Source organism: Oncorhynchus tshawytscha, linkage group LG30, assembly GCF_018296145.1.
Source record: "Oncorhynchus tshawytscha isolate Ot180627B linkage group LG30, Otsh_v2.0, whole genome shotgun sequence".
Lineage (NCBI taxonomy): Eukaryota > Metazoa > Chordata > Actinopteri > Salmoniformes > Salmonidae > Oncorhynchus > Oncorhynchus tshawytscha.
The window spans coordinates 1,918,922-1,945,087 of record NC_056458.1 but is presented as its reverse complement, the minus strand read 5'-3'; the positions used below and the strand labels follow the sequence as shown (position 1 = coordinate 1,945,087).

The 26,166-nt window shown below is 42.2% G+C and overlaps 2 protein-coding genes across 3 annotated transcripts in view; one reads left to right on the top strand and one right to left on the bottom strand.

Moving 5' to 3' along the window:
• The window catches only part of LOC112229018 (transcription elongation factor SPT6), a 50,975-nt gene extending 40,516 nt beyond the window's left edge, over window positions 1-10,459 (bottom strand). For both annotated transcript variants that reach the window (XM_024394890.2, XM_024394891.2), the window contains exons 1-9: window positions 10,331-10,459; window positions 9,240-9,347; window positions 8,881-9,057; window positions 5,788-5,861; window positions 5,311-5,503; window positions 5,074-5,152; window positions 3,076-3,334; window positions 2,827-2,928; window positions 106-219 (exon numbers count right to left, since the gene is read on the bottom strand). In XM_024394890.2, the coding sequence (XP_024250658.1) occupies window positions 106-219; window positions 2,827-2,928; window positions 3,076-3,334; window positions 5,074-5,152; window positions 5,311-5,503; window positions 5,788-5,861; window positions 8,881-9,057; window positions 9,240-9,336 (1,095 nt within the window). In that variant the 5' untranslated portion in view covers window positions 9,337-9,347; window positions 10,331-10,459. The remainder of the gene's footprint in view (window positions 1-105; window positions 220-2,826; window positions 2,929-3,075; window positions 3,335-5,073; window positions 5,153-5,310; window positions 5,504-5,787; window positions 5,862-8,880; window positions 9,058-9,239; window positions 9,348-10,330) is intronic.
• A 286-nt stretch (window positions 10,460-10,745) lies between these two features.
• On the top strand, window positions 10,746-25,842 carry LOC112229019 (stromal cell-derived factor 2). The gene is made up of 3 exons (XM_024394892.2): window positions 10,746-10,991; window positions 11,238-11,434; window positions 22,260-25,842. The coding sequence occupies exons 1-3, from the start codon at window positions 10,817-10,819 to the stop codon at window positions 22,560-22,562; spliced, it is 675 nt and encodes a 224-aa protein (XP_024250660.1). The 5' UTR covers window positions 10,746-10,816; the 3' UTR covers window positions 22,563-25,842.
• Window positions 25,843-26,166: the final 324 nt, after the last annotated feature.

Here is a 26,166-nt window from a genome sequence, read left to right as displayed (position 1 = left end):
TGTCGCCTAGCCAAGATCTGCTAGGATCAAACCAAAACGTTGTATCTTGACGCCTTTAGGGCCTTAGCCACTACACACTCACGCAAATGTAATCGGGTGGTGTACCTCAAAGTGCTGGTTCCTCATGAAGTTGAGGGCCTCCTTGATCTTAGCGATGGTGCTGGGGCCTTTCCTGCTGAGGTTTGTGGTGGTCCCTCTGTCCAGGTAGTCTGTACTCTCCTGAACACCCAGAAAACAGTTGATCGTTTTTTAACAAAGAAAGAAGAGTATGGTGCCGAGACAGTAAGGAATGTGCTGGGCTGTTCATGTGTATGAAAATAGTGCGATTGGGTGAGGTATTGGATGAGGAGAATGAAATGGGATATTTAGTGAGTTATTGGGGTGTTGGGTGTCTGTGTGTTGTCTGTAAGGTATGTGGTGGTTGTAGGTAATACCAGCATTGAGGATGATTGATATGGATATATCCAGGGTTTCAGACTGCGACCATTTAGTCGCATTTTGTGACATTTGACTTGGCTGTGTGAGTTACATTTTTAATTAGTCGCATCGGTGCGAGCTGCACATTCTACAGGGTCACCTCACTAAAAATGTCATATTTTTTAGGAGGCTAAACCCATGATTTGGTCAAACTGTAAAGTACATTATCCTCACGATTACCCCCCCCCCCAAAAAAAAATGCTCCCGGAGAAAACATGCGTTCTGATTGTATAATATTTTCAAATCCAATTGTGGGGAGAACACAACTATCCTATCCACAGTTGAATAGAGGATGTTCTCAGCTTTCTTTAGGTATAATTTCTCAACTTTGAGCTCAATAGCAACTATTATAGCCTACAAATGAGATATTTTTTATTTATTTATTTAACCTTTATTTAACTAGGCAAGTCAGTTAAGAACAAATTCTTATATTTGATACGGCTTTGAGATGAGGAATGGGGTACGCTTTCTTTTGGACATTACATTTACTGTTAAATTAATACATGGTTACTAGCAGTTGGGTATTATATTTCGAGTATATTTTTTATATCTTGCTCGTGTTTTGAGTTACTCAGATGGTTCCAAATAAATTTGCCTATGATATTAGTGCACATAAAGATGCAGGCCAATTCATCTTGATTGAAAAAAATAGAAATAAAATTTGTATAATTCTGGAACCCTATTTTAATAGTAAAATACAACAGCCTAATTGTCAAACCAAAATTAAATGACAATCAATGGATTATGTAGCACATGAAAATATTTTGAATCATAACATGAAGATGAAACTCATTTATTGAATGACATCTCAGTAGTCGATCGCTTACATTTTAAAAAGCATCGTGACACCGCAAAAAGAAATTGGTGTGACCTAGGGCTGTTGCGGTGACCGTATTACCGCCACACCGGCAGTCCCAAGTCATGAAGGTATTAAAATTCCACATAACCGTTTAGTCAAGGTAATTAGGCTTCTGCAAGCTCTGACGTGCTGATTGTCATTAGTAGCCTACCAAACTTGCTAACTGCCTGGTACTCAGCACTCTATTTTTCCTCTAATCACTGTGACATCAATGAAAATAAATCAAACACTTCATGAGAGCCCATGAGCTCAACATTTCAACAGGCAATGCAATTGAGCAAGAAAAAAAAAGTGATGGCCTCTACTAAAAAGAGGAAGAACAGCTTTCTGTAGGCTAGGCCTACTATATTTATTTCTCAACTTAATATTAAGCACATTGATTATATACCACAGGAGTATAGCCTACCTGACTGGCATGAAAATAAACCAAAGGGAAAAGCGTCCTCCTTTCGCTATTTAAGTGCATAGATGACATTTATTTTTTCCAACTGCCCCTGTTTCGATACAGGTGCATGATAATGGTCCATTCTAAATAAAATGTCACATATTATTTAGTATATGTAAAGACAAGATGAAATCAAGAATAGTCTGATGGGTGAGAATATGTCACCGCAAAATTTTAGGCATTATCAAGTCAAATTGTGAATGAGTGACTGATGTCGTGTGTACAGCCTGCGCAATAAACAAAGCAGAGCTCATGCCTTTAAAGCAACTGTTTCGCATCATGCAGCCTTACAGTGTATTAAAAATCAAAACATATGGCCCAACTTTTGTAGAACAACTAAAGATACATTAATAACTCTAAATTAAGCATATAGGAATACCTATTTCTTTGTTAAACGCTGTTAAACGAAGAATAGCCACGTGGACACGCCCTCAAAACGTTTCAGAAAATATCCTTTTGATTTTATTCAGCTTTGTTCAATTGTATTGTTCATTACTAGAAAATAATGCCACGGAATTCTAAGCAAATCTTGTCTGCTAAATGAACTTGTGTAACCCACAGTCATTTCGCATAGCCTGATCAGGACAACTCAAGAGTATGTTATTCTGTTCTTTTGAAATAGACTACATTTTCTTCATATCATGCTTCTTTAGACCTGTCTAAAATAAATAATGGATTTATTACTTTTTAAAATATAGATGTTCCAAAGGGTCAGCATATGTGGCAGCCAGATGATAAATGTGTTTATGTTTATTAACGTTCAACTACCGTGAGACCGACAGTTATTTGTTTGACAATCACCGGCTGACAAAAATGTGTGACCGCCACAGCTCTATTGTGACCAAATCATGGCCTGGTGCCACCAACTGAAAAACTTAGTTGCACTAGTGCCCTAGATATATCATATCGTAAGTTAGGGCTTTATAGTAAGGTCAGAGGTTCCTACCGGTATGGAGATGGTGGGGTGGGTTAAGATAGTGTGTGAGTATGTAGTCAGTGTGTAGTATGTATGAAGTGAATGTGCAGTATGGTCAGAGGTTCCTACCTGCATGGAGATGGTGGGGGTTGAGAAGGCATTTCTGTAGATCCACTCTGCCTCTTCCTCCAACTCATTATCCTCAGCAGGCTTCACTGGGATGGAGCGCAGCTACAGAACAGAACACAGAGAGAGGGACACACACACAGGGCTTGATTGAGATGGCACAACTATATTCAAGGACACAAGAGGGTGAAACAGACAAAGCACACACACACACACACACCTCACTCACAAACCCCCCCCCCACACACACACCTGGAACCTCTCTGGCATGTCGGTGGAGCGGATCTCGTTGTCCTGGTCTGTCATGTGACTACTCTCCAGCTCGCTGGGCTCATAGATCTCGAAGATGCTCTTCCTCCCCACTCTCCTCTTCGTCTGCTTCTTGGGCCGGTCCCAGCCCTCTTCGTCCTGGTCCTCCTCCTCTTCCTCACCCTGGTCATATGCTCCGTCAGCATCAAACTCTGCAAAGTCAAAGTCACCGCCGAAGATCTCCTGGGCCTCCTGGAGGGCTCTTTAGACGGGGAGAAGAGGAAAGAGGAATGAGGAAGAGAGACGGATGGGGTGTGGAGGAGTGAGGGAGAGGGTGAGACTTTGTATTATTTGATCACTTCATACCTAAGTTCATACATTTCCACATTTTGCTACGTTACAGCCTTATTCTAAAATGGATTAAATAATTTCCCCCCGCTCAATCTACACACAAAACCCCACGACAAAGCAAAAACAGGTTTTTATAAATTCTTGCAAATTTACAAAAAACAAAAACTGAAATATCACATTTACATAAGTATAGGTTCCCTCAGTCGGTACTTTGTTGAAGCACCTTTGGCAGCGATTCCAGCCTGGAGTCTTCTTGGGTATGACACTACAAGCTTGGCACACCTGTATTTAGGGAGTTTCTCCCACTCTTCTCTGCAGATCCTCTCAAGCTCTGTCAGGTTGTATGGGGAGTGTTGCTGCACAGCTATTTCCAGGTGTCCAGAGATGTTAGATCGGGTTCAAGTCCGGGCTCTGGCTGGACCACTCAAGGACATTCAGAAACTTGTCACGAAGCCACTCCCGCACTGTCTTGGCTGTGGGCTCAGGGTCGTTGTCCTGTTGGAAGGTGAACCTTGGCCACAGTCTGAGGTACTGAGCCCTCTGGAGCAGGTTTTCATCAATGATCTCTTTGTACTTTGCTTTGTTCATCTTTCCCTCGATCCTGACTAGTCTCTCAGTCCATGCCGCTGAAAAACATCCCAACAGCATGATGCTGCTACCACCATGCTTCACCGTAGGGATGGTGCCAGGTTTCCTCCAGACATGACGCTTGGCATTCAGGCCAAGAGTTCAATCTTGGTTTCACCAGACCAGAGAATTTTGTTTCACATGGTCTGAGAGTCCTTCCGGTGCCTTTTGGAAAACTCCAAGCGGGCTGTCATGAGGAGTGCCGTCTGCCCACTCTACCATAAAGGCCTGATTTGTAGAGTGCTGCAGAGATGGTTGTCCTTCTGGAAGGTTATCCCATCTCCACAGAGGAACTCTAGAGCTGTCAGAGTGACCATTGGGTTCTTGGTCACCTCCCTGACCAAGGCCCTTCTCCCCCGATTGGTCAGTTTGGCCGGGTGGCCAGTTCTACGAAGAGTCTTGGTGGTTCCAAACTTCTTCCATTTAAGAATGGAGTCCACTTGGTTCTTGGGGACCTTCATTGCTGCAGAAATGTTTTGGCACCCTTCCCCAGATCTGTGCCTTGACACATTCCTTTCTCGGAGCTCTACAGACAATTCCTTTGACTTCATGGCTTGGTGTTTGCTCTGACATGCACTGTCAACTGTGGGACCTTACATAGACAGGTGTGTGCCTTTCCAAATAATGTTCAATCAATTGAATTTACCACAAGTGGACTGCAATCCAGTTGTAGAAACATCTCAAGGATGATCAATGGAAACAGGATGCACCTGAGCTCAATATCAAGTCTCACAGCAAAGGGTCTGAATGCTTATGTAAATAAAAATTTTCTGTTTTTTAATTTTTTTTAAGCAATTTGGGAAATTTTCAAAAAACCTTATTTTGCTTTGTCATTATGGGGTATTGTGTTTAGATTGCTGAGGTATTTTATTTATTTAATCAATTTTAGAACAAGGCTGTAACGTAACAAAATTGGAAAAAGTCAAGGGGTATGAATACTTTCTGAATGCAGGAAGGAAAGAACTAGGTCAAATGGCATCATACCGTTTTGTCAAGTTGACTGAGGTGTGTGTGAACACTCACGCGTCCGTGTATCCTGAGAACTTGCCTCTCTTCTTTGTGATGGGTTGGCCATCGTCATCCACAATAAAGTCGTCAATATCTGAGGAAATTATTGAAATCAGTTACACAACCAGGAAGTATTCATCCAAAAGTATGTATAATTCCCTTTCCTGTAATATGTTTACATTTGCCTATATAGAGCTTTTAGTTTCTCAAAAATACTTAAATCTGTAACATTATTAGCATTATCGCAAGTACCTGACTCCTCCTCTCCTTCCTCTTCCTCCTCTTCATCGTGGCGTTCACCATGGCGATGGAGGGGAGGGTCGACGGTCTCTCCCTCCTCCAGCTCCCCCTCTCCGTCTCCTCCGTGGAAGATCTCGTCTGCAATCTGGTCCTTTTCGTCATCTTCATCATCATCCATCAGCTTCACGCGGTCATACTTCTTCTTCTGTCAGGGCCACAGAGGGAGAGGGCTTTTAACCGGGGTCCATGCGTTCATATGATAATTGAATGTGTGCCATTACTAACATGTAATCGTGAGTCATTTTAATAACAAAGCATCTCTGAGTAGGATATCTGCTAAAGGATCAGTTTTTCCTTCTAGATAATAATTAATATGATCTAATGATATGATTATATAGCCAAGGTGGATATGATACTAGATCAACGACTTTATTAATATAGGCTTAGATTCTCGATTGAAAGCATGCCAGAGAGGATATGTCTGCTTACCCTCCTCTTGACTTTGACCCCCAAGTTCTCCTCAATGAGGTCCAGGTCATCATCATCCAGGTAGTCATCATAGTCTGGAGGGAGGGAAGGAGAAAGAGGGAGGAGAGGGGCAGTAAAAGGTTGGAAGGGAGAGAGAGGGAGGGGAAAAAGGAGAGGGAGGTGGGGGGGAAGGCAAGAGAGAGCAGAAATGAGCTTCCATAAAATTGTTTTCATTTATCTACCAGACAAGACTATCAGATCCACAAAGTGGAAGGGAGTGAACAACCTTTTGGAATGAAACTCTTAAACAGCCCAGTGGCCTCGCTTATAAACCATTCATACGTACAAAATATACCCAAAATGTGATTCTGACAGTTTTTACACATACGTTGGTATTTATAAAAATGAAGTGAGAATGTGCTTACCAACCAGTAAACTTTAGACCATGCTTTAAAAAAAATATATATTTCACCTTTATTTAACCAGGTAGGCTAGTTGAGAACAAGTTCTTATTTACAACTGCGACCTGGCCAAGATAAAGCAAAGCAGTTCGACACAGACAACAACAGAGTTACACATGGAATAAACAATAAACAAGCCAATAACATAAACAAGTCAATGACAGAGTAGAGAAAAAGAAAGTCTATATATAGTGTGTGCAAAAGACATGAGGTAGGTAATAAATAGGCCATAGGAGCGAATAATTACAATTTAGCAGATTAACACTGGAGTGATAAATGAGCAGATGATTATGTGCCAGTAGAGATACTGGTGTGCAAAAGAGCAGAAAAGTAAATAAAAACAGTATGGGGATGAGGTAGGTAGATTGGGTAGGCTATTTACAGATGGACTATGTACAGCAGCAGCGATCGGTTAGCTGCTCAGATAGCTGATGTTTAAAGTTGGTGAGGGAAATAAAAGTCTCCAACTTCAGCGATTTTTTCAATTCGTTCCAGTCACTGGCAGCAGTGAACTGGAAGGAAAGGTGGCCAAATTAGGTGTTGGCTTTGGGGATGATCAGTGAGATAAACCTGCTGGAACGTGTGCTACGGGTGTTGTTATCGTGACCAGTGAACTGAGATCTTTACTTAGCATAGACTTATAGATGACCTGGAGCCAGTGGGTCTGGTGACGAATATGTAGCGAGGGCCAGCCGACTAGAGCATACAGGTCGCAGTGGTGGGTGGTATAAGGTGCTGAGTAGAGTATTGGAAGCTATTTTGTAGATGACATCGCCAAAGTCGAGGATCGGTAGGAGAGTCCGTTTTAATAGGGTAAGTTTGGCGGCGTGAGTGAAGGAGGTTTTGTTGTGAAATAGAAAGCCGATTCTAGACTTGATTTTGGATTGGAGATGTTTAATATGAGTCTGGAAGGAGAGTTTACAGTCTAACCAGACACCTAGGTATTTATAGTTGTCCACATATTCTAGGTCGGAACCGTCCAGGTGATGCTAGTCGGGCGGGTGGGTGCGGGCAGCGAATGGTTGAAAAGCATGCATTTGGTTTTACTAGCGTTTAAGAGCAGTTGGAGGCCAAGGAAGGAGAGTTGTATGGCATTGAAGCTCGTTTGGATGTTAGTTAGCACAGTGTCCAAGGAAGGGACAGAAGTATACAGAATGGTGTCGACTATGTAGAAGTAGATCAGGGAATCGCCCGCAGCAAGAGCGACATCATTGATATATACAGAGAAAAGAGTCGGCCCGAGAATTGAACCCCGTGGCACCCCCATAGAGACTGACAGAGGTCCAGACAACATGCCCTCCGATTTGACACACTGAACTCTATCGGAGAAGTATTTGGTGAACCAGGCGAGGCGGTCATTAGAAAAGCCAAGGCTATTGAGTCTGCCTACATGTGTTCACACATCTGCTAGTGGTTGAAATACTGAATTGCAAACTGGCAAGTAAGTATGTTGTGCAAATGAGGGATATGATGAAAAGCTTATTCATAAAAAAAACCACAGGAAAACCTTAACAAGAATGCAGCCATTTGCCATTGGTGAGGAGCAAAACATTTTATTTTTTTTTAAATGGATGCGTTTTATTTTTAGAATGTCAAATAATTAGACATAGGGAAAAGATTCGTATTTATTTTAATTTCAGAACCATTGCAGAATAAATTCCTCACCTTTTCTGACTGTGATGCTTAAGTACTCGCGAAGTAGCCTATAGGCCCTACAACATCCCATTAATTGGACCCACTTTACAGTAGTAAAAAGATAAACTCTCAAGTATTTTGCTCTATGCAATCTGACTCTGAGCGCAGTTTAACGGTAGAAAAGACGGTTCACCTTTTCCATTTATGTTTTTGTAGGGTACTGTACGTCTGAATAGCCTACTGTAATTTCAAATGTCTCAAGTAAACAATATTCCATTTATAATACATATTTTCATAACCATTGCAGAATAAATTCCTCACCACCTATTCTGGCCATGATTGGTTCATATTGCAGAAGAAGCTTTAGCCTACAACAAATTACCATGCACATTTAATTGGGCATATTAGATAGATCAAAATATTTGAAATATTAGCCTATGCATCCAAAAGGGAGAACGGTTTATAATATACAGTGTTCAGGCTAACACTGGCATACTGTAGTTGAAAGAAAATGCAAGTATACATAGATTACTAGGCAATGTTTCATCATTTGCGGGCAGTACAGTATATTTAGGTCAGGGAAAAAGTAAACGCAAAACATTATTGAATTCAAACGATTGGTTCACAGGTCCACAACACATTGTTCAGAAACGGCAGAAAATGTCACTGCCAACACTTCCAGAGACATTTAATCAAGTTCGCCATTGCTATTTCCTTTAGATACTGCCTTAGCCTAAATCCAATACTTCCAAAGTATAGCAAATAAGGGTGTTATTGTCACCATAAAAGGTGAATGATGGGCATTTTACAGGCAGAGATTTAATACTTGTTCATGTGTGCACAGTTTCAGGGTGGGTCTGATTTATAACGTGGAAACATGCGTATGTATGGCTTGCGCCAAGTTTATAAATCTCAATCTTTTTGTATGGGTGCAGTCTTTTCAGAAATGGCGCACGCAGACATTTAGAGTGCAATGTACGCAAAGTTTATAAGTGAGGCCCCCGAAGCCCAAACTCACTGCGTTTTTTGCGCCTGTGTCTGACTTCATCCTCTGAGTCGCTGCCGCTACTCGCTCCTCCGCTCTTCTTTTCTTCCGCTTCTTCATCTTCATCCACATCATCATCATCATCGATGAGCCCCCTCAGGTTCCCGTGCTCATCCTGGTCCTCTGTGTTTAACTCTTCCTCCTCTTCCTCTGTTTGGGGAGGAGGAGGAAGCATTAAACACACACGCAAACACACACACACACAAGAACTGACTGATGAAGACATGACAGAAGAATTGCCCGGGCTGACAGACATTAAACTTGTCATACTCACACATCTTCTGATGATTACATAAGAAATCAGTCAATTGTAATCATCTGCTCAAGCTCACCATCATCCATAAACGCCTGGGTCTTTTTGGGCTTCAGGTCTTTCTCCTCAAATTCCTCCTCTGACTCCTCAGCCTCGCTGTCGATGAAGTCAGACATGTCTGCAAGGCCTGGAAAGACACACACACTACAGGTTAACAGAAGACACACACTAGAGGTTAACAGAAGATACACACTACAGGTTAACACAATTTGAGTGGTAGAGTGTGTGGCTCGCAACCTTTTTTGGTTGCTGTACCCCCAACTGAATGTTGCTCTGCCAGGAGTACCCCCTAGTGTGCGTTTTACCAGTAGGCCTATGGTCTCATGATTATTCTCAAGTACCTCCCTGTGGATAGGCCAAGTGGGGTGGGAACCACTGCACTAGAGAGAATTTGTATCATCAGAGAATATTAGTCTCAGAGCTGCAAAGATGCACCAAACCAGGAAAACTCGAGAATACAGGGTTGATGGGGCTGCAAAGAAGTCAATAGCATGGCACTGAATCCCACGGATTAATGTCCAGAAGAGAGACTCGTGGATGGATTGCTGAACAGAACCGAGTTGCGCGAATCTGGAACATAATGTTCCCCTAAGACTAGAGATGATTGACGTCTCGCGCACAAAAGACAACAAAACAGCTGTGACCAGAAAATGCAAACAGCACACTTCGAGATAGGGAACCACTGTTTCTCTGTGATGCTTGGGTTTCTAGCCAACTTCCCCTACAGTTGTATATAATGCTCTCTCTGGAAAGACATAGCTATCTATGCCTTTTCATAGTATTGAACTTCCTAAACGGCTAGCTAGCACACAACCTGCATTCGTTACGTTACTAGCCATGTGGCTAGTATTTTCACAATACACGTTGATAATGAACCATAAATTGTGAATTATGTAACCTTGACTTCAACTAGAAATATGTTTTGTTGATTAATCACGGTACTGGTAGACAACAAGGGCCCTAGGCTAGCTGCACTTCGCAGTAACCTAGCTAACAATAGCAATATGTTAGCTAACCAGCCAGGGGGACAATCAGTCGAGTCACGGTTCTTATGATTTTGGCGCGGGATTATTTTACTGGTCACCAAACTCCTTTGTTAAAATAACTTACTTCTAACCCTGCGACGATATTTTATTTAAATCCTTGAAACGTAGAAGGATGTGTTGGTCTGCAATCTTTTCATGCAGCTTCTAATAATAGAAATGGCTGATGAGTTCCGGTGTTGAGGAAACTTCCGGCTTCCCGCTGCTGTGTCACAGAAGCGGGTTTTGGCTCGTGGATCTCACCCCCTCCCTCTGGTGGACATGGGCGGAACGTCAAGTCCTACGACTACGTTCTGCAGCGATTGAAGTAAAAATAACGAACTAAAAATACTGTTTCCAGCGATAATAAACGACAAAGCCTCAGAAATACTCAACTCTAACAAAACCTTCAAAAGTTCCATCACTTCTCAGTAATGTCTCGAATCTGCAATAACTACTCCGCGCCAGCAGTAGGCGCAAAGGAAGATTCGCTCTTTCTTTGCCACTGTACCATTTCGATGACGTAGAATAAACTAATATCAGTCGCTGATTTTAGTGGCAGCGAAGAGCTGTAATGGATAAACGCACTGGCCCCGCACACTTTTTATTTAGTTTTTTCCTATTGTCATGTTTATTTGTGCTATCGCTCGCAACGGAACTTAGCTTTGTGACTTGCGGCTCGGTCGTGAAGCTGTTAAATGTAAAGCACAATGTCAGACTGCACTCTCACGACGTGCGCTACGGATCTGGTGAGTCAATACATTCCAGCTAGCTGCTAGCTGGCTTGGCCAGAGAAAATGGAAACATCAGGATGGCTTGATTAGATTATCTCTCTCCGTCCCTCCTTGCTTTTTGAGTGTGTCCACTCAAGGTTAATGACTGGTATTCTTAAATGTACTTTTTTTTTAATGTGTCAGTTTGCCTGACTTTGCTTATTGATTTCTGTCTGTGTATTGATTTCTGTCTGTGTATTCAATTCTGTGTTCCCCTGCCAGGTAGCGGGCAGCAGTCAGTGACAGGGGTGACCACAGTGGAGGACAGCAACAGTTACTGGAGTGTGCGGGGCACCAGTGTGGCCCTATGTCACCGGGGGACTCCTGTTAAGTGTGGTCAGACCATCCGCCTCACCCACCTCAACACCGGACGCAACCTGCACAGCCACTACTTTGCTTCTCCGCTGTCCTCCAACCAGGTCAGGGGAAACATCATGTCTGCCTCCTAAATAGTTCTCAATTTAGGGCACAGTTTTTACCAGGGCCCAAGGAATAGGCTGTGATTTGGGACAAAGCCTATGTCAATACTTGTTTATTTTGTTCTGAAAGACACTGTAGCCTGGTTCCCTGTATGGAGATAAGCGTATATTACGGCCTCAGCCAAGAGGTCTGGGGCCTCATTTATCAACCGTGCAAACATTTCTCACTAAATTTTGGCGTATGTGATTCTAGGATTTGTGTGCGCAACAAATTATTGGGATTTATCAAACTATCACATGCAACATATAAGCATGTTTTCATGAATGAGCATTACAACTCCGCCTGGAGATATTGGAGCTGGGCTATGACTGTTTCTAAAAGAAATGGCAAAATTGATCACCAGTGCTTCCCCAGAAGTGGAGTGGAGTGGGGTGGGGGGTGCATTGCTACTAGCGTTAAGCTCGCACAGACATGGGTGTGTTTGTGCATATGTGTGTTGCCTTTAGGTCAGTGGTCACAAACCTTTTCTGAGTCAAGATCACTTTTGCAGTCAAAAAGCAAGCAGAGATCTACCACTTTGAATGATACATTTTTTTTTACATGACTTAAAAATGTAACATGAACCTAATAACCTGTTCTGAAGGAATGAGGTTTGTGCAGTAGGGCTAATACATTATCACAGCAGACCCTATTAAATTTCAAAAGCTTTGGTAACAAAATAGATAAGTTGGTGTAGCACTTGCGAGGCAAAACTGAGGGAGTGAGACTGACCAGAAAGAGGGGACACCGTCTTCCACCTGATGGCGAAACTCGAGTCACTCTGCATCATGCACAAATTAATGTTCCTATCACCAGAGAAAGTGAAATATTCCTCCATATTAAAATAGACAAGACGGGCTGCTAATAATAATAAAAACGCAGGGCTATCTATACACTTGGCTACTTATTCATTGCAGTGCATGTGGAAGTAGGGATAGTGTGTTTTATGTTTTGTAACAGTGTTGAGAGTGCTGAATAAAAACGTAGACATGTTCTCAATCAAACAGCAGCTCTTTGCTGTATTCTTTGACTGTCTCTTTCAGGTTATGGATTTAAGTTATTAAATCTCACGGAGACTAGTAATCAAACTTTGTAGTGGCAGGGTTGTGGAAGCTGTATCCACTGTGATTTGAGCTATCCGATTGGCCACTGCAGTACGGGCACTATTTTGCTACAGATCTCACGGTATTGTCAGACAAATTTAAATGGTTCCAAATGGGAACACTTTGCCTACCTGGTGTGCAGGGCTTCTGAATCAAGTGCACCTACTGATCCGAGTGTGGGAAGCAGCAGAAAAGTACTTTAAGCTACTTTATTAATCTTGCTCCTACCTGGCACGCAGGCGTCCCATCTAGAGCTCTGGAAATGCAAATGCACTACGCTAAACGCTAATAGTATTAGTTAAAACGCAAACGTTCATTAAAATACACATGCAGGGTATTGAATTAAAGCTACACTCGTTGTGAATCCAGGCAACAAGTCAGATTTTTAAAATGCTTTTCGGCGAAAGCATGAGAAGCTATTATCTGATAGCATGTAACACCCCAAAAGACCCGCAGGGGATGTAAACAAAATAATTAGCATAGTCGGCGCTACACAAACCGCACAATAAAATATAAAACATTCATTACCTTTGACCATCTTCTTTGTTGGCACTCCTTGATGTCCCATAATCACTATTGGGTCTTTTTTTCGATTAAATCGGTCCATATATAGCCTAGATATCGATCTATGAAGACTGTGATAAACGGAAAAAAATAGCTTTTCATAACGTAACGTCATTTTTTAAAATTAAAAAAGTCGACGAATAACTTTCACAAAACACTTTGAAATACTTTTGTAATGCAACTTTAGGTATTAGTACACGTTAATAAGCGATAAAATTCATCAGGAGGCGATGTAAATTCTATAGGTGTCCGTCTGGAAAAAATGTCCGGAGAAATCTCAACCAAAACATCCTGCCGGAGACCGGAGGGAATCGGTTCCCTTGGGTCGGTTCGACCAAGAATCAAATCCGAAGCAAATGAGAAGACTCTAGACATCCTGTGGAAGCTGTAGGTACTGCAACCTCGGCCTCATTTAATCCGGTTCACCTTTAACAATTCCTGGAAGTGGCGCATGGATATTTTTTTCCATTTTCAGTGATCAGATTTTCCTGCGCTTTTCGATGAAACAGACGCTCTGTTATAGTCACAGCCGTGATTTAACCAGTTTTAGAAACGTCAGAGTGTTTTCTATCCACACATACTAATCATATGCATATACTATATTCCTGGCCTGAGTAGCAGGGCGTTGAAATGTTGTGCGATTTTTAACAGAATGTTCGAAAAAGTAGGGGGTAGGATCAACAGGTTATTAACCAGTGCTGATAAAGCGTGAGAGTAAGGAGAGAGGTGCCTCTCTAGCAGGTGTGGGAGGGGCCGTTCTATGAACGAGTGTTACAGGGAGGGAGGGAGAGAGCAACCAAACCGACTTGCGCTATAGTAGACTAATAGCTGCCATTTTCTATGTTATTTATCAAATATGATTGTGTAGTACCTGTCTTGACTGCATCAAACCGGGAGAAGCTAGCTAGTCTAATTGAGGCTAGCTAGTGTTCAGTTCAACTTTTAATGTCTCAAGCACACATACAGTGAAATGCCTTTATTGCAAACTCAAAACCCAACAATGCAATGCTAGAAAAAGCAAGAGAAATAAGAATATGAAGAACACTAAGTAAGCATACTATAAACAGGGTCAGTTCCAATTAGAGGTCGACCGATTATGATTTTTCAACGCCGATACCGATTGTTGGAGGACAAAAAAAGCAGATAACGATTAATCAGCCAATTAAAAAAACATTAAAAAAATAATGTGTATATGTATGTATGTATATATATGTATATGTGTATATATATATATATATATATATGTGTATATATATATATATATATATTATATATATGTGTGTGTATATATACTTTTATTTTAACTTAATATAATACATATGGGCTTTTGGATGGGTGTTCTTAAGGTGATTCCACAGGTTGGTGGTATTTTTTGATTTTGCCGTTGCTGACCCCATGCTTACATCTTTTTCACAAATAAGACACCTTGCTTTCTCTGGTGCCAATTCCATGTAATAGTCCCACACTGGTGCTCTGTTTTTCTCTGCCATCTGTAAAACACACACAGCTCTGAAGTGACAATGATACTGAAGAGTCTGCTTAGGAGACAAATACTCTCAACTGTTTGAATAAAAATAGTTTAAGTTACCTGTGTTGAAAACAAAATCTGTAATTTCTATATGCAGGAAATCCTATTTTAATAATGGACATGGTAAGAATTGACTACCAAAGTGCTAGTCATAATTCCCATGACACCTTCTAGCAAAATCTGAAAAGCGGTTCCTTCATTCATTTATTCCATAGGATATTTTTAGATTCACTTAAAATAAGGTCTGTGTTTCGTGTAGGCTTACTCCACCTTGCCAATTTTAGAACTGTGTAGATATCCATAGGACAAGGTAACTCTGATCAATATTGGCTAAATATAAGCCAAGATCATTTTTTTTGTGAGTGGATTTATGAAACTATTTTGACAAACTTGACCTTATCCTAGTGAGATTTACACGGGTATCAAAACGCAGAGGCGGTTTAAACCTGCACTAAACACAGACCTTATTTGAAGTAGATCAAGACATTCTCTATGGAAGACATGAATGGTAAAATAACGAAGGAACCTCTTTCAAGTTCAGCCGCAAGTTATTACAGGAATTATAACGCGTCAGCTATTTCTCTAAACCATATACCTTTGACTATTACGAGCCTGCTGCTGCCTACCACCCCTCAGTCAGACTGCTCTATCAAATATCAAATCATAGTCTTAACTATAATAAACACAGAGAAATACGAGCCTTAGGTCAAATCCGGAAACTATCACCTCGAAAACAAAACGTTTATTCCATTCTGTATTTTATCTAACGGGTGGCATCCATGAGTCTAAATATTCCTGTTACATTGCACAACCTTTAATTACGTAAAATTCTGGCAAATTAGTTCGCAAAGAGCCAGGCGGCCCAAACTGCTGCATATACCCTAACTCTGCGTACAATGAACTCAAGAGAAGTGACACAATTTCACTTGGTTAATATTGCCTGCTAAACTGGATTTCTTTTAGCTAAATATGCAGGTTTAAAAATATACTTGTGTATTGATTTTAAAAGACATTGATGTTTATGGTTAAGTACACATTGGAGCAACGACAGTCGTTGATTGATTGTTTTTTATAAGATAAGTTTAATGCTAGCTAGCAACATACCTTGGCTTACTGCATTCGTGTAACGGGCAGGCTCCTTGTGAGGCAGGTGGTTAGAGCGTTTGGACTAGTTGACTGTAAGGTTGCAAGATTGGATCCCCCGAGCTGACAAGGTAAACATCTGTCATTCTGCCTCGTTCCTAGGCCGTCATTGAAAATAAGAATGTGTTCTTAACTGACTTTCCTAGTTAAATAAAGGTGCTAAAAAAAACTGCAAAATCGGTGCCCAAAAATACAGATTTCCGATTGTTATGAAAACTTGAAATCGGCCCTAATTAATCGTCCATTCCGATTAATCGGTCGACCTCTAGTTCCAATACCATATTTTCAATGTGCAGGGATACTGGAGTAATGGAGATATGTATCCACGGGTAAGGTGACACGGCAAAAGGATATAAGAAACAGAATAGCAGCAGCTTGTATGTGAGTGGGTGTGTGTGTAGAGTCAGTATAAATTTATGAGTGTGTAGGGCCCTGTGAGTGTGCGTAGACATAAAAATTACCGGTCAATAAAGATATACGGTTAACTCAGTAGGTGTTGCTATTTTGTTAGCTATTTATCAGTCTTATTGCTTGGTAAAAGCTGTGAAAGAGCCTGTTGGTGCCAGACTTGATGTACCGCTTGCCGTGTGGAATAGAATAGTCTTGGGTGTTTGGAGTCTTTAACAATTTTCCTGGCCTTCCTCCCACACCGCCTGATATAGATGTCCTGGATGGCAGGGAGCTTGGCCCCAGTGATGTACTGGGCCGTCCGCACCACCCTCTGTAGCGCCATGCGATTGAGGGCAGAGCTATTGCCATACCAGGCAGTGATGCAGACAGACAAAATTATCTCAATGGTACAGCTGTAGAACTTTTTGAGAGCCCAAGACAAACATTTTAAACCTCCTGAGGGGGAAGAGGAGCTGTCACGCCTGGAGCTGTCACAACTGTGCCCGTGTATTTGGACAATGATTTGGACACTGAGGAACTTGAAGCTCTCGACCTGCTCCACTGCAGCCCTGTGGATGGGGGTGTGCCCCCCCCACCCCACCGTTTCCTATAGTCCACGATCAGCTCCATCGTCTTACATTGAGGGAGAGGTTGTTGTTCAGGCACCACACTGCCAGGTCACTGACTGCCTCCCTGTATCTATCAATCAATCAACTGTATTTATACATGGGTATTTATACCCAGCCTAAAACCACAAATGGTAAGCAATGCAGATCTAGAAGCATGGTGTCTTGGAAAAACTCCATAGAAAGGCAGGAACCTAGAAAGAAACCTAGAGAGGAACCAGGCTCTGAGGGGTGGCCAGTCCTCGTCTGGCTGTGCCGGGTGGAGATTATAAGAGTACAGATCAAACGTTCATAGATGACCAGCTTGGTCAAATAATAATCACAGTTGGTGTAGAGGGTGAAACAGGTCAGCACCTCATGAGCAAATGTCAGTTGGCTTTTCATAGTCGAGCATTCAAAGGTCGAGACAGCAGGTGAGGGAGAGTCAAAAACAGCAGGTCCAGGACAAGGTAGCACATCCGGTGACTGGGTCAGGGTTCCATAGCCGTTGTTGAAACTGGATCAGCAGCATGAGCCAGGTAGTCTAGAGGCGTGGTCCTAGGGCTCAGGTCCTCTGGGAGCGAGAGAGGGAATAAGAGGGAGCATATTTAAATTCACAGGAAACCAGATAAGACTGGAGAATTACACCAGATATAACAGACTGACCCTAGCCCCCGGCACATAGGCTATTGCAGCATAGATACTGGAGGCTGAGACGGGGGGGTTGGGGGAGAGTGTGGCCCCATACAAGGCCAACCGGGCAGGATATACAGTGCCTTGCGAAAGTATTCGGCCCCCTTGAACTTTGCGACCTTTTGCCACATTTCAGGCTTCAAACATAAAGATATAAAACTGTTTTTTTGTGAAGAATCAACAAGTGGGACACAATCATGAAGTGGAACGACATTTATTGGATATTTCAAACTTTTTTTAACAAATCAAAAACTGAAAAATTGGGCGTGCAAAATTATTCAGCCCCTTTACTTTCAGTGCAGCAAACTCTCTCCAGAAGTTCAGTGAGGATCTCTGAATGATCCAATGTTGACCTAAATGACTAATGATGATAAATATTGTTGATTCTTAACATAAAAATACAGTTTTATATCTTTATGTTTGAAGCCTGAAATGTGGCAAAAGGTCGCAAAGTTCAAGGGGGCCGAATACTTTTGCAAGGCACTGTAACTCCACCCACTTTGCCAAAGCACAGGCACTCCACCACTAGAGGGATATCAACAGACCACGAAGATCTTATCCACCGCACGAGACCGAGGGGGCGCAAGACCAGATAGGAAGATCGTCAGTGACTCAATCCACTCAAGTCGAGTATAGCGCAAAAAAGCCTGGCACTCATCATCGCTGGTGATCTTCAGCAAACTTAATGGTGCTGTATTTGTGCGTGAACAGGGAGTACAGGAGGGGACTAAACACACAACCCTGTGGGGCCCCTATGTTGAAGGTTAGCATGGCGGAGGTAATGTTGCCTACCCTCACCACCTGGGGTCGGCCCGTCAGGAAGTCCACAATCCAGTTGCAGAGGGAGGTGTTCAAACCCAGAGTCCTAAGCTTGGTGAAGCGCTTGGAAGGGACAATGGTGTTGAACCCTGAGCTGTAGTCAATAAACAGCATTCTCACATAGGTTTTCCTCTCATCTAGATGGTTGAGGGCAGTGTGGAGAGCAATTGAGATTGCGTCATTTATGGATCTGTTGGGGTGGTATGCAAGTTGTAACCAGGCTGGGATAAGGTGAGGTTGCAAATCACTGTGACTATTCCAACTGTGTTCTGCGTATGCTCTGAAAACACGCCCTGGAATACCGTCGGGCCCTGCAGTCTTGCGGCCGTTGACCTGATTTTAAAGACCTTTCTCACGTCGGCCTCGGAGAGCGAGATCACCCTGGGCTGGTGGCGGCCCTCACACCCAGCACAATGTTGTTGTCAAAGCTTGCATAAAATGGAGGTCAGTCAATCCGGAATGGAGTGTAGCCCCTGCCACAAGCAGCGGGGTTGTAGCCTGTGCAGTTTGATTCCACCTTATTCTTATATTGTCCTTATTCCTATATTGCTCATTTGATGACTCTGCGGAGGTGACAGCGGAACTTCTTGTACTTTTTTCCTGTCCTTGGACGTAGCCTCAGGGTTGTCTACGATAACTCTGTGTGCAGTTGCCCTTTCCTGTCTAGTTCAGCGCCAACCTCTGTGTTAATCCAGGGCTTTTAATTGGGGATGCAGCGAACCCTCACTGTGGGGACATTGTCGCCGATACATTTTCTAATGAAGCCATTAGCAAAGCAGTCCTGTAGTATAATCTTTGATTCTGGTGACCATTTTTCAATGGAGCGAGTCATGGGTTTTTCCTGTTTTTAGTACAAATATCTCCATTCAGAATAGCAGCATACCTGTTGGCTCTTGGGCATTGTAGCCCTTCCTTTAGCTTTGTATTCTGTCATTTTAATTCCATCTTCCATTGATTAGATGTCTCCTAACTTTTGCCACACATGGAGGCTCTATGACTGTAGCCTATTGCCGCTTTGACTTATGATTAGCCAACAACAAGCTAAACATGCCATGCTCCATTCTCGTGAAAAGCAAGAGCAGCCTCCCGAGTGGAACAGCGGTATAAGGCACTGCATCGCAGTGCTTGAGGCGTCACTACAGGCCGGGCACCTGCAAGCTGACTTCAGTCGACAGCTGGAAGGTCTTTCCTCCGACACATTGTTGCAGCTGGCTTCCGGGTTAAGCGAGAAGTGTGTCAAGAAGCAGTGCGGCTTGGCAGGGTTGTGTTTCGCAGGATGCATGACTCTCGACCTTCACCTCTCCCGAGTCTGTAGGGGAGTTGCAGCGATGGGAGAAGACAGTAACTACCAATTGGGGAGAACATGTAAAGTGTTGATCCCATGTTTCATGAGCTGAAATAAAAGATCCAAGATGTTTTCCATACACACACAAAAAAAATCTCATCTTGTGCACAAATTTGTTTAAATCCCTGTTAGTGATAATTTCTCCTTTGCCAGGATAATCCATCCACCTGACAGGTGTGTCAAATCACCTTGTGCTGGGGACGATAAAAGTAACACAATGTCTAACACAATGTCACAGATGTTTTGAGGGAGGGTGCAGTTGGCATGCTAACTGCAGGATTGTCCACTAGAGCTGTTCCCAGATGTAAAAAATGATCATTTCTCTACCATAAACCTCCAACTTCATTTTAGAGAATTTGGCAGTACGTCCAACCGGCCTGGGTGGGCTTATGCTCTCACAGACCAAACTATGGCTGCTCTCCTGACATCATTATTCCATAGATTAGGACCTAATGAAATTATTTAAATTGACTGATTTCCTTATGAACTGTAAATCAGTAAAATCATTGAACTTGTTGCATTTCAGACTTGCTTGGGCCAAGAAACACGACCAATGGACATTAGACCGGTGGAAATCTGTCCTTTCGTCTGAGTCCAAATTCCAGACTTTTTGTTCCAACCGCCGTGTCTTTGAGATGCAGAGTAGGTGAATGGATCTCTGCATGTGTGGTTCCCACTGTGAAGCATGGAGGAGGAGATGTGATGATGCTTTGCTGGTGACACTGTCTGTGATTTATTTAGAATTCAAGGTACACTTAACCAGCTTGGCTACCACAGCGACCATCCAATCTGGTTTGGGCTTAGTGGGACTATCATTTGTTTTTCAACAAGACAATGACCCAACACACCTCCAGGCTATATATTTGGGCTATTTGACCAAGAAGTGGAGTAAAGGAGTCCTGCATCAGATGACCTGGCCTCCACAATCACCCGACCTCAACCCAATTGAGATGGTTTGGGATGCGTTGGACTGCAGATTGTAGGAAAAGCAGCCAACAAGTGCTCAGCATATGCGGGAACTCCTTCTAGACTGTTGGAAATGCATTCCAGGTGAAGCTGGTTGAGAGAATGCCAAGAGTGTGCAAAGCTGTCATCAAGGCAACGGGTGGCTACTTTGAAGAATCTCAAATATAAAATATTTTGATTTAACACTTTTTGGTTACTACATGATTCCATGTGTTATTTCATAGTTGAGAGAGAGATTGATGGATGTCAATGTATCTGCAATATTAAAGCTGATCTATTCCATAACTTATGTATGTTTTGCCACACAATATATGAAAAGTTTGAGGAGCACTTGTAGACTGTTTTGTGTATTTGTGATTTTTCAAAAGATCATGCATACTAACCTAAACACAATACGCACCCTCCTTACTAATACCTCCCTTCTCCAAAGTAGACATCAAGCCTTGCATGAACAGTCAAGTAAGCCTCTGTAATAGAGCGAGAACTAGAGTAGAAGTTAGAGCCAACTATGACAAGACACGGACCATATTTATTTGCCTGTCATGGACCGATTTTAGTATGATTTTAGAAGGCGAGTCACACTAGTTCCTGCTGCTGAGCTTGATGATGCCTCTGAAGATGTTGATGGGATAGTACTCTAAATAGAACACATTGTCACGTTAGCCTCTGCGGTAGTAAGCTAGCTAACTTAACCAAACGAAGCTAATGTTAGCTTGCAAAGTTACAAATCACTTCGCCAGATAGTAGCTAGATAATTCCATTTAATATGCTTTGGAATGTCTAGCCAGTGTATTAAGAAAGCTAGCTAGATTTTGGTTTAGTTAAACAAATGTAGTTAGTTACCATGTCCTCTTTTCTGCTGCGCTGTTCAGGTGCCTTCCTCTTTTGAAGTGAAGGGGAAAATTCATGGAATAGCGTACATGTTCAACAACATGGCAACCCCATCAGTTGATTATTCAGTTCCGTTTTGAAATCCTCTGGCGGAAATTGCTGGCTACAAACAGACATTTTGATATTTCTCACATCAATTGTGTAAACATCAACAGGCGGCAATGAAATCGCTATGAATTCTGGATATTGTGGTTTGCTTACAACCAGGAACTGTAGCTGGCCCGTTTCTACCTTTGAGATGCAGAAACGCTCGTATATGTGTAGTGAAGAAATTCTCAATTTTCATGGAAGAGATGCAGACCTGCACATTGTCAAATTATTGTAACAGTCTGAGGCTTGAATGCAAAACAAAGATGTTTATTAAAACGTCATGTTCGCCATGATTTATTAAATTTTCTGACTGTGTGCAGGTCTCATCTCTTCCAGTATTCTTATTTTGACTCCTACGCAGTTGGAACAAACACTTCAGTTAAGGACCTAAAGAGTGCAGACAGTGTCTTATTGTACATATGTTCATAACAGATTAACGGACATACTGTATATAGTGAAATAGAGCAGCAGGGAAATTCACCTTTAATGGCACAGGAGGTGGTGTGGTATACTGTCTTAAACCTGTAACTGGTTTGTACCCCTGCTCTGTCTTCCCCTCTCAATCACTAACTACAATACCAAGAAGATAATTGTATGATTGTTGTTGATAATGCTTTCTGACACTCACTCTCTCTCCCACCCTCTCAGGAGGTGAGTGCGTTTGGTGAGGAGGGTGAGGGGGACCACCTGGATGAGTGGATGGTGCAGTGCGAAGGGTTGGTATGGGAGCGTGAGGAGGCCGTCCGCTTCCAGCATGCCTCCACTGATACGTTGCTATCTGTTACGGGGGAGCAGTACGGCCGGCCCATCCACGGGCAGAGGGAGGTGCACGCTATGACGGGCCCCAGCCAGCACAGCCTGTGGAGGGCCATGGAGGGGGTGTTTATGAAGCCCAGTGAAAGCCCACTAGGGAACATGGACTACAGCCATCCTCTACACACAGAGTTCTAATTCTCAATCATCCTGTTACCTGACACACCTAGCGCTTAGCTAACAAACTACTCAAGTGTTTCTTAATCCTGTTTCTGGGGACCCAAAAGCTGTATGTTAGCTGCCTTAGCACTACACACCTGATCAAAGCTTGATGATGACTTGATAATTTGAGTCAGCTGGGTAGTCGGGGCTCAAAACGCAACACTCGCATTTGCAACCCTTTGACTTGGTAGTGTGACACCAATTTTAATTGATCGTCAGGGTGCCAGTGATTTTATATATTTTTTGGTCTGGTCACGTTAGGTTTTGGTTCACAATTAGCTTTTATTATTATCAAGAATTATTCAAACAGCAATGTGTATACAACAATGGGTACGCAGACCAGGTATTCAAAAAGGTTAGTCTGATGTCTTGATTGAATCTTTGCGATGCGCAATTCAGTCATCATGCGCAGTTTGAATGAACATTACTAAAGGCTTTCACAAAAAACCTTCCCAATTTCTGCAAATGAAGTCTACCTGGCAGAATGATATCATGATGATTTGATTCAATCATGGGGTATTTATTTTTCAAATGGACTGCCATCACATTTAGCCTACACTGTACAGTACAAAAACACTGCTAGCTAAACACAAGGGTCTCTTGCTAGGTGTGCAGTTTAATTAAAGGGCAACACCCAGACCTCAAAAGTGGTTTAAGCATTGTTGTGGACTTGGAACATCCCAACATATACAATAAAAAAGGTGTGATTTTTGAGTGTGAACCTGGGGGGAAAAACTTGGAGAACCTCGAAAACCTGGAAAATAAAATCGGGAAAACAGATTTTATAGGCCTTACAACTGTAGTGTGACTGTTTAACATAGCGAACAAAAACATCCTTTTTGAGATTGAGCAAAGGTAGATTTTAGGCTACTTGCTCAGCCCGCAAAAGAACATTCCAATGGTGTGCGCACTCTCGGGCCAGTATTCTTTTCCATTCAGGTTAGTAGCTTTGAGTTGCCACTGGCCTGGTGTGCCACTGGCAAATTTACCTGAATGTCAAGCCCTGCAAGGGCATGCTAATTTAAAAGATGACCAGTCATTATTAGCCTGGTTCCTTATGGAATGCAGGTACATTATGGAACACAGGTCAGGTCCCTACCAATTATTTTAAAAAAAAAATTTGGTTTGACCAAATCATGTGCCATCAACTGAAAAAGTGAGTCTAGAGTGCTGGTAGTGCTAGGGCAAAACAAAAATAAATGTTCACCGCTTAGCGTCCATAGGACCAGGATTAAGAAACACTACTCTATATCATTTACTTCCATTATCTCTCTCTCTGCTCTCTCTCCTCCCCTCTCTCGCCCGCTCCCTCCCACCCAGAGTTCTGATCTACACTACTTTGGCTTCTCTAGACTCACTTGAGGTTTTCACTACCTGCCTTCTTTGCCCCCTTTCTATTTTCCTGCTCTGGGCTGAAGTTGCCCCTAGGTATGGATCTATGATCAGCTTACCCTCCTTAAATCTTGACCTTCACCATTAGTTGAGGAAATGCTAAACTAACTCAGGACCAGTGTCTACTTCACCCAGGATCTATTTTACCCACCTCTATTCTTGTCTGCCTACCTGTTTCTCCTCCTGTTTTGAGGAAACAGTCCGGCATAAGTGCCACAGTGGATGTTATCTGATCTAAGGGTCGCCAGGACAACATCAGAACTGTTCCTGACCAATCAAAACAAATCTCTGTCACATGACTTCACCTGCTCTTTGACTTATCGGTCACAGATCAACAGCTGGGAACAGACTATTCTGAAACACTAAACCTGGGGTGTCAAACTCAATCTGTGGAGGGCCTAGTGTCAGGTTTTTTTTTCCCAATTAAGACCTCGACAACCAGGTGAGGGGAGTTCTTTACTAATTAGGGACCTTAATTCATCAATCAAGTACAAGGGAGGAGCAAAAACCCAGACACTCAGCCCTCCGTGGAATGAGTTTGACAGGTGCACTAAACCAACCAAAAGGCTGCAACAGGATGTAGTTAAGGCCCTCTTCCCACACCTCCCAACATGTCACTTCAACATAGACAGCAAAATGAATGTCAGACTCTAGAAATACTGCCCAAAGCCACCAGAACAAAAATGAGTGTTTTTATTGTTCAGAATATAGACATACTCCATATTTTAGAGCACACTACAAGGACTATGACACCAAGATCTCCGTACAGTTTACGATCATAGGGTCTTACAGGAGGGATCTTTTTAAAAGGGAATAAAATGTCCCATCATTATTTTATCAAAAATGGTTTGTGATACATGTAAAAAGCATTTAAAACATGTATTTCCTTCCAGAATTTTCTATGTGAGAATTGCCAGAACAATCTGAGATGCACAAAATATTTTCCGCTCCCACACGTGGAACCACCCTACTGTCTCAAAGACTGTGTGCTGCCCATGATGTGTTTTTATTTTTATTTTTAGAAAGGAATATAGTATAAATTACTTTATTGCTCCTCTGAGAAATGAATGTCATGATCAACAATGGACACTACAGACAACAGTCCATATAAAATGTGCCGGTTTGTGTTGATTACAAGTCCAAACTATTTGTGTACAAAATTGAGTGCACTGGAACAGTTCTAATTAAAGCCCATGTTTATTTGAAGAACAAGACTTGTTTTTAGTCCGATTTGTAGATGGAAAAACAAGATTGTTACGGCGCCTTTATAACATGATATAGTTTCTCGTACTATTCATTTAAGTGTATCATTAAAGTGGAAGGAGCACTTTTCTGTTTTATAAAAAAAAAAAATTATAGCAGACTCTCCCCACAGTTACAACACCCCTTCTCTTCTTTACGACAAACAAGCAAGTGTTTTTTATTTGTTTGACTTTCGATTCCAGCTTAATTCAGTACAGTATCACATCTCTCTTCCATTGACTAAGCTGAAACATAAAGTGTATCAGCTTTCTGTGTCCACTACAGTATTATCTCAGTCAGCCATAGGGGACAATTGCATTCTGTCAGTATGTGAACTGGAATTCTGAATTAAAGTGCCTTTGAAAACAAAAGGCACTTTTTCCTATTCTAGAATAGAATTCCTCAATTCAACTTCTAGAACTTACAATTCTTTATTGGAATTGACCTCAACCCTGCTGTCCGTGTCTAAGGAGTTGACGGCAACATCCTGTCTTGTCTGACATAGAGAACTTTGTAGGAACCATCAGCTGTCTGAGTGTTCATCCCAACAGCTTTGTTTTCAGGAGATTTGTACATGATGAAACACAATAGAGACCTCAATTAAATGGATGATTTGTGTAAATCAGTGTTATGTCCTCTGTGTGTGTGTGTGACCTCTGTCTTGCCTCTGGTTGATGACGTGACTCGTTTGTAAAGAAAAGTCAGGAAAAGTCTTCAAAGGTTTCTCCTCAGATTTCTACCCACTTTATCAATGGCTCTGCATAGAGACATTGCTGTTCCATTGAGATTGTGAGAGCTGTAATTGTGTAGCTACAGATAATTACATCTGTTTAACAACACTGTATTGGATCAGCTTGACATAAAGATGGACTGACTATTGAATATGCATACAGGTTTGAGTGAAAGACTAGAACTTGTTGGTCCGGACAGTGCTAGTCGTCCTCAC

Excerpts from the sequence above, each read along its gene's own strand:
- LOC112229019 (XM_024394892.2), top strand. The coding sequence starts at position 10,817 with ATGGATAAACGCACTGGCCCCGCACACTTTTTATTTAGTTTTTTCCTA. Across the intron at positions 10,992-11,237 it reads CGACGTGCGCTACGGATCTG|GTAGCGGGCAGCAGTCAGTG; the intron begins GTGAGTCAATAC and ends TTCCCCTGCCAG. Across the intron at positions 11,435-22,259 it reads CTCCGCTGTCCTCCAACCAG|GAGGTGAGTGCGTTTGGTGA; the intron begins GTCAGGGGAAAC and ends CCACCCTCTCAG.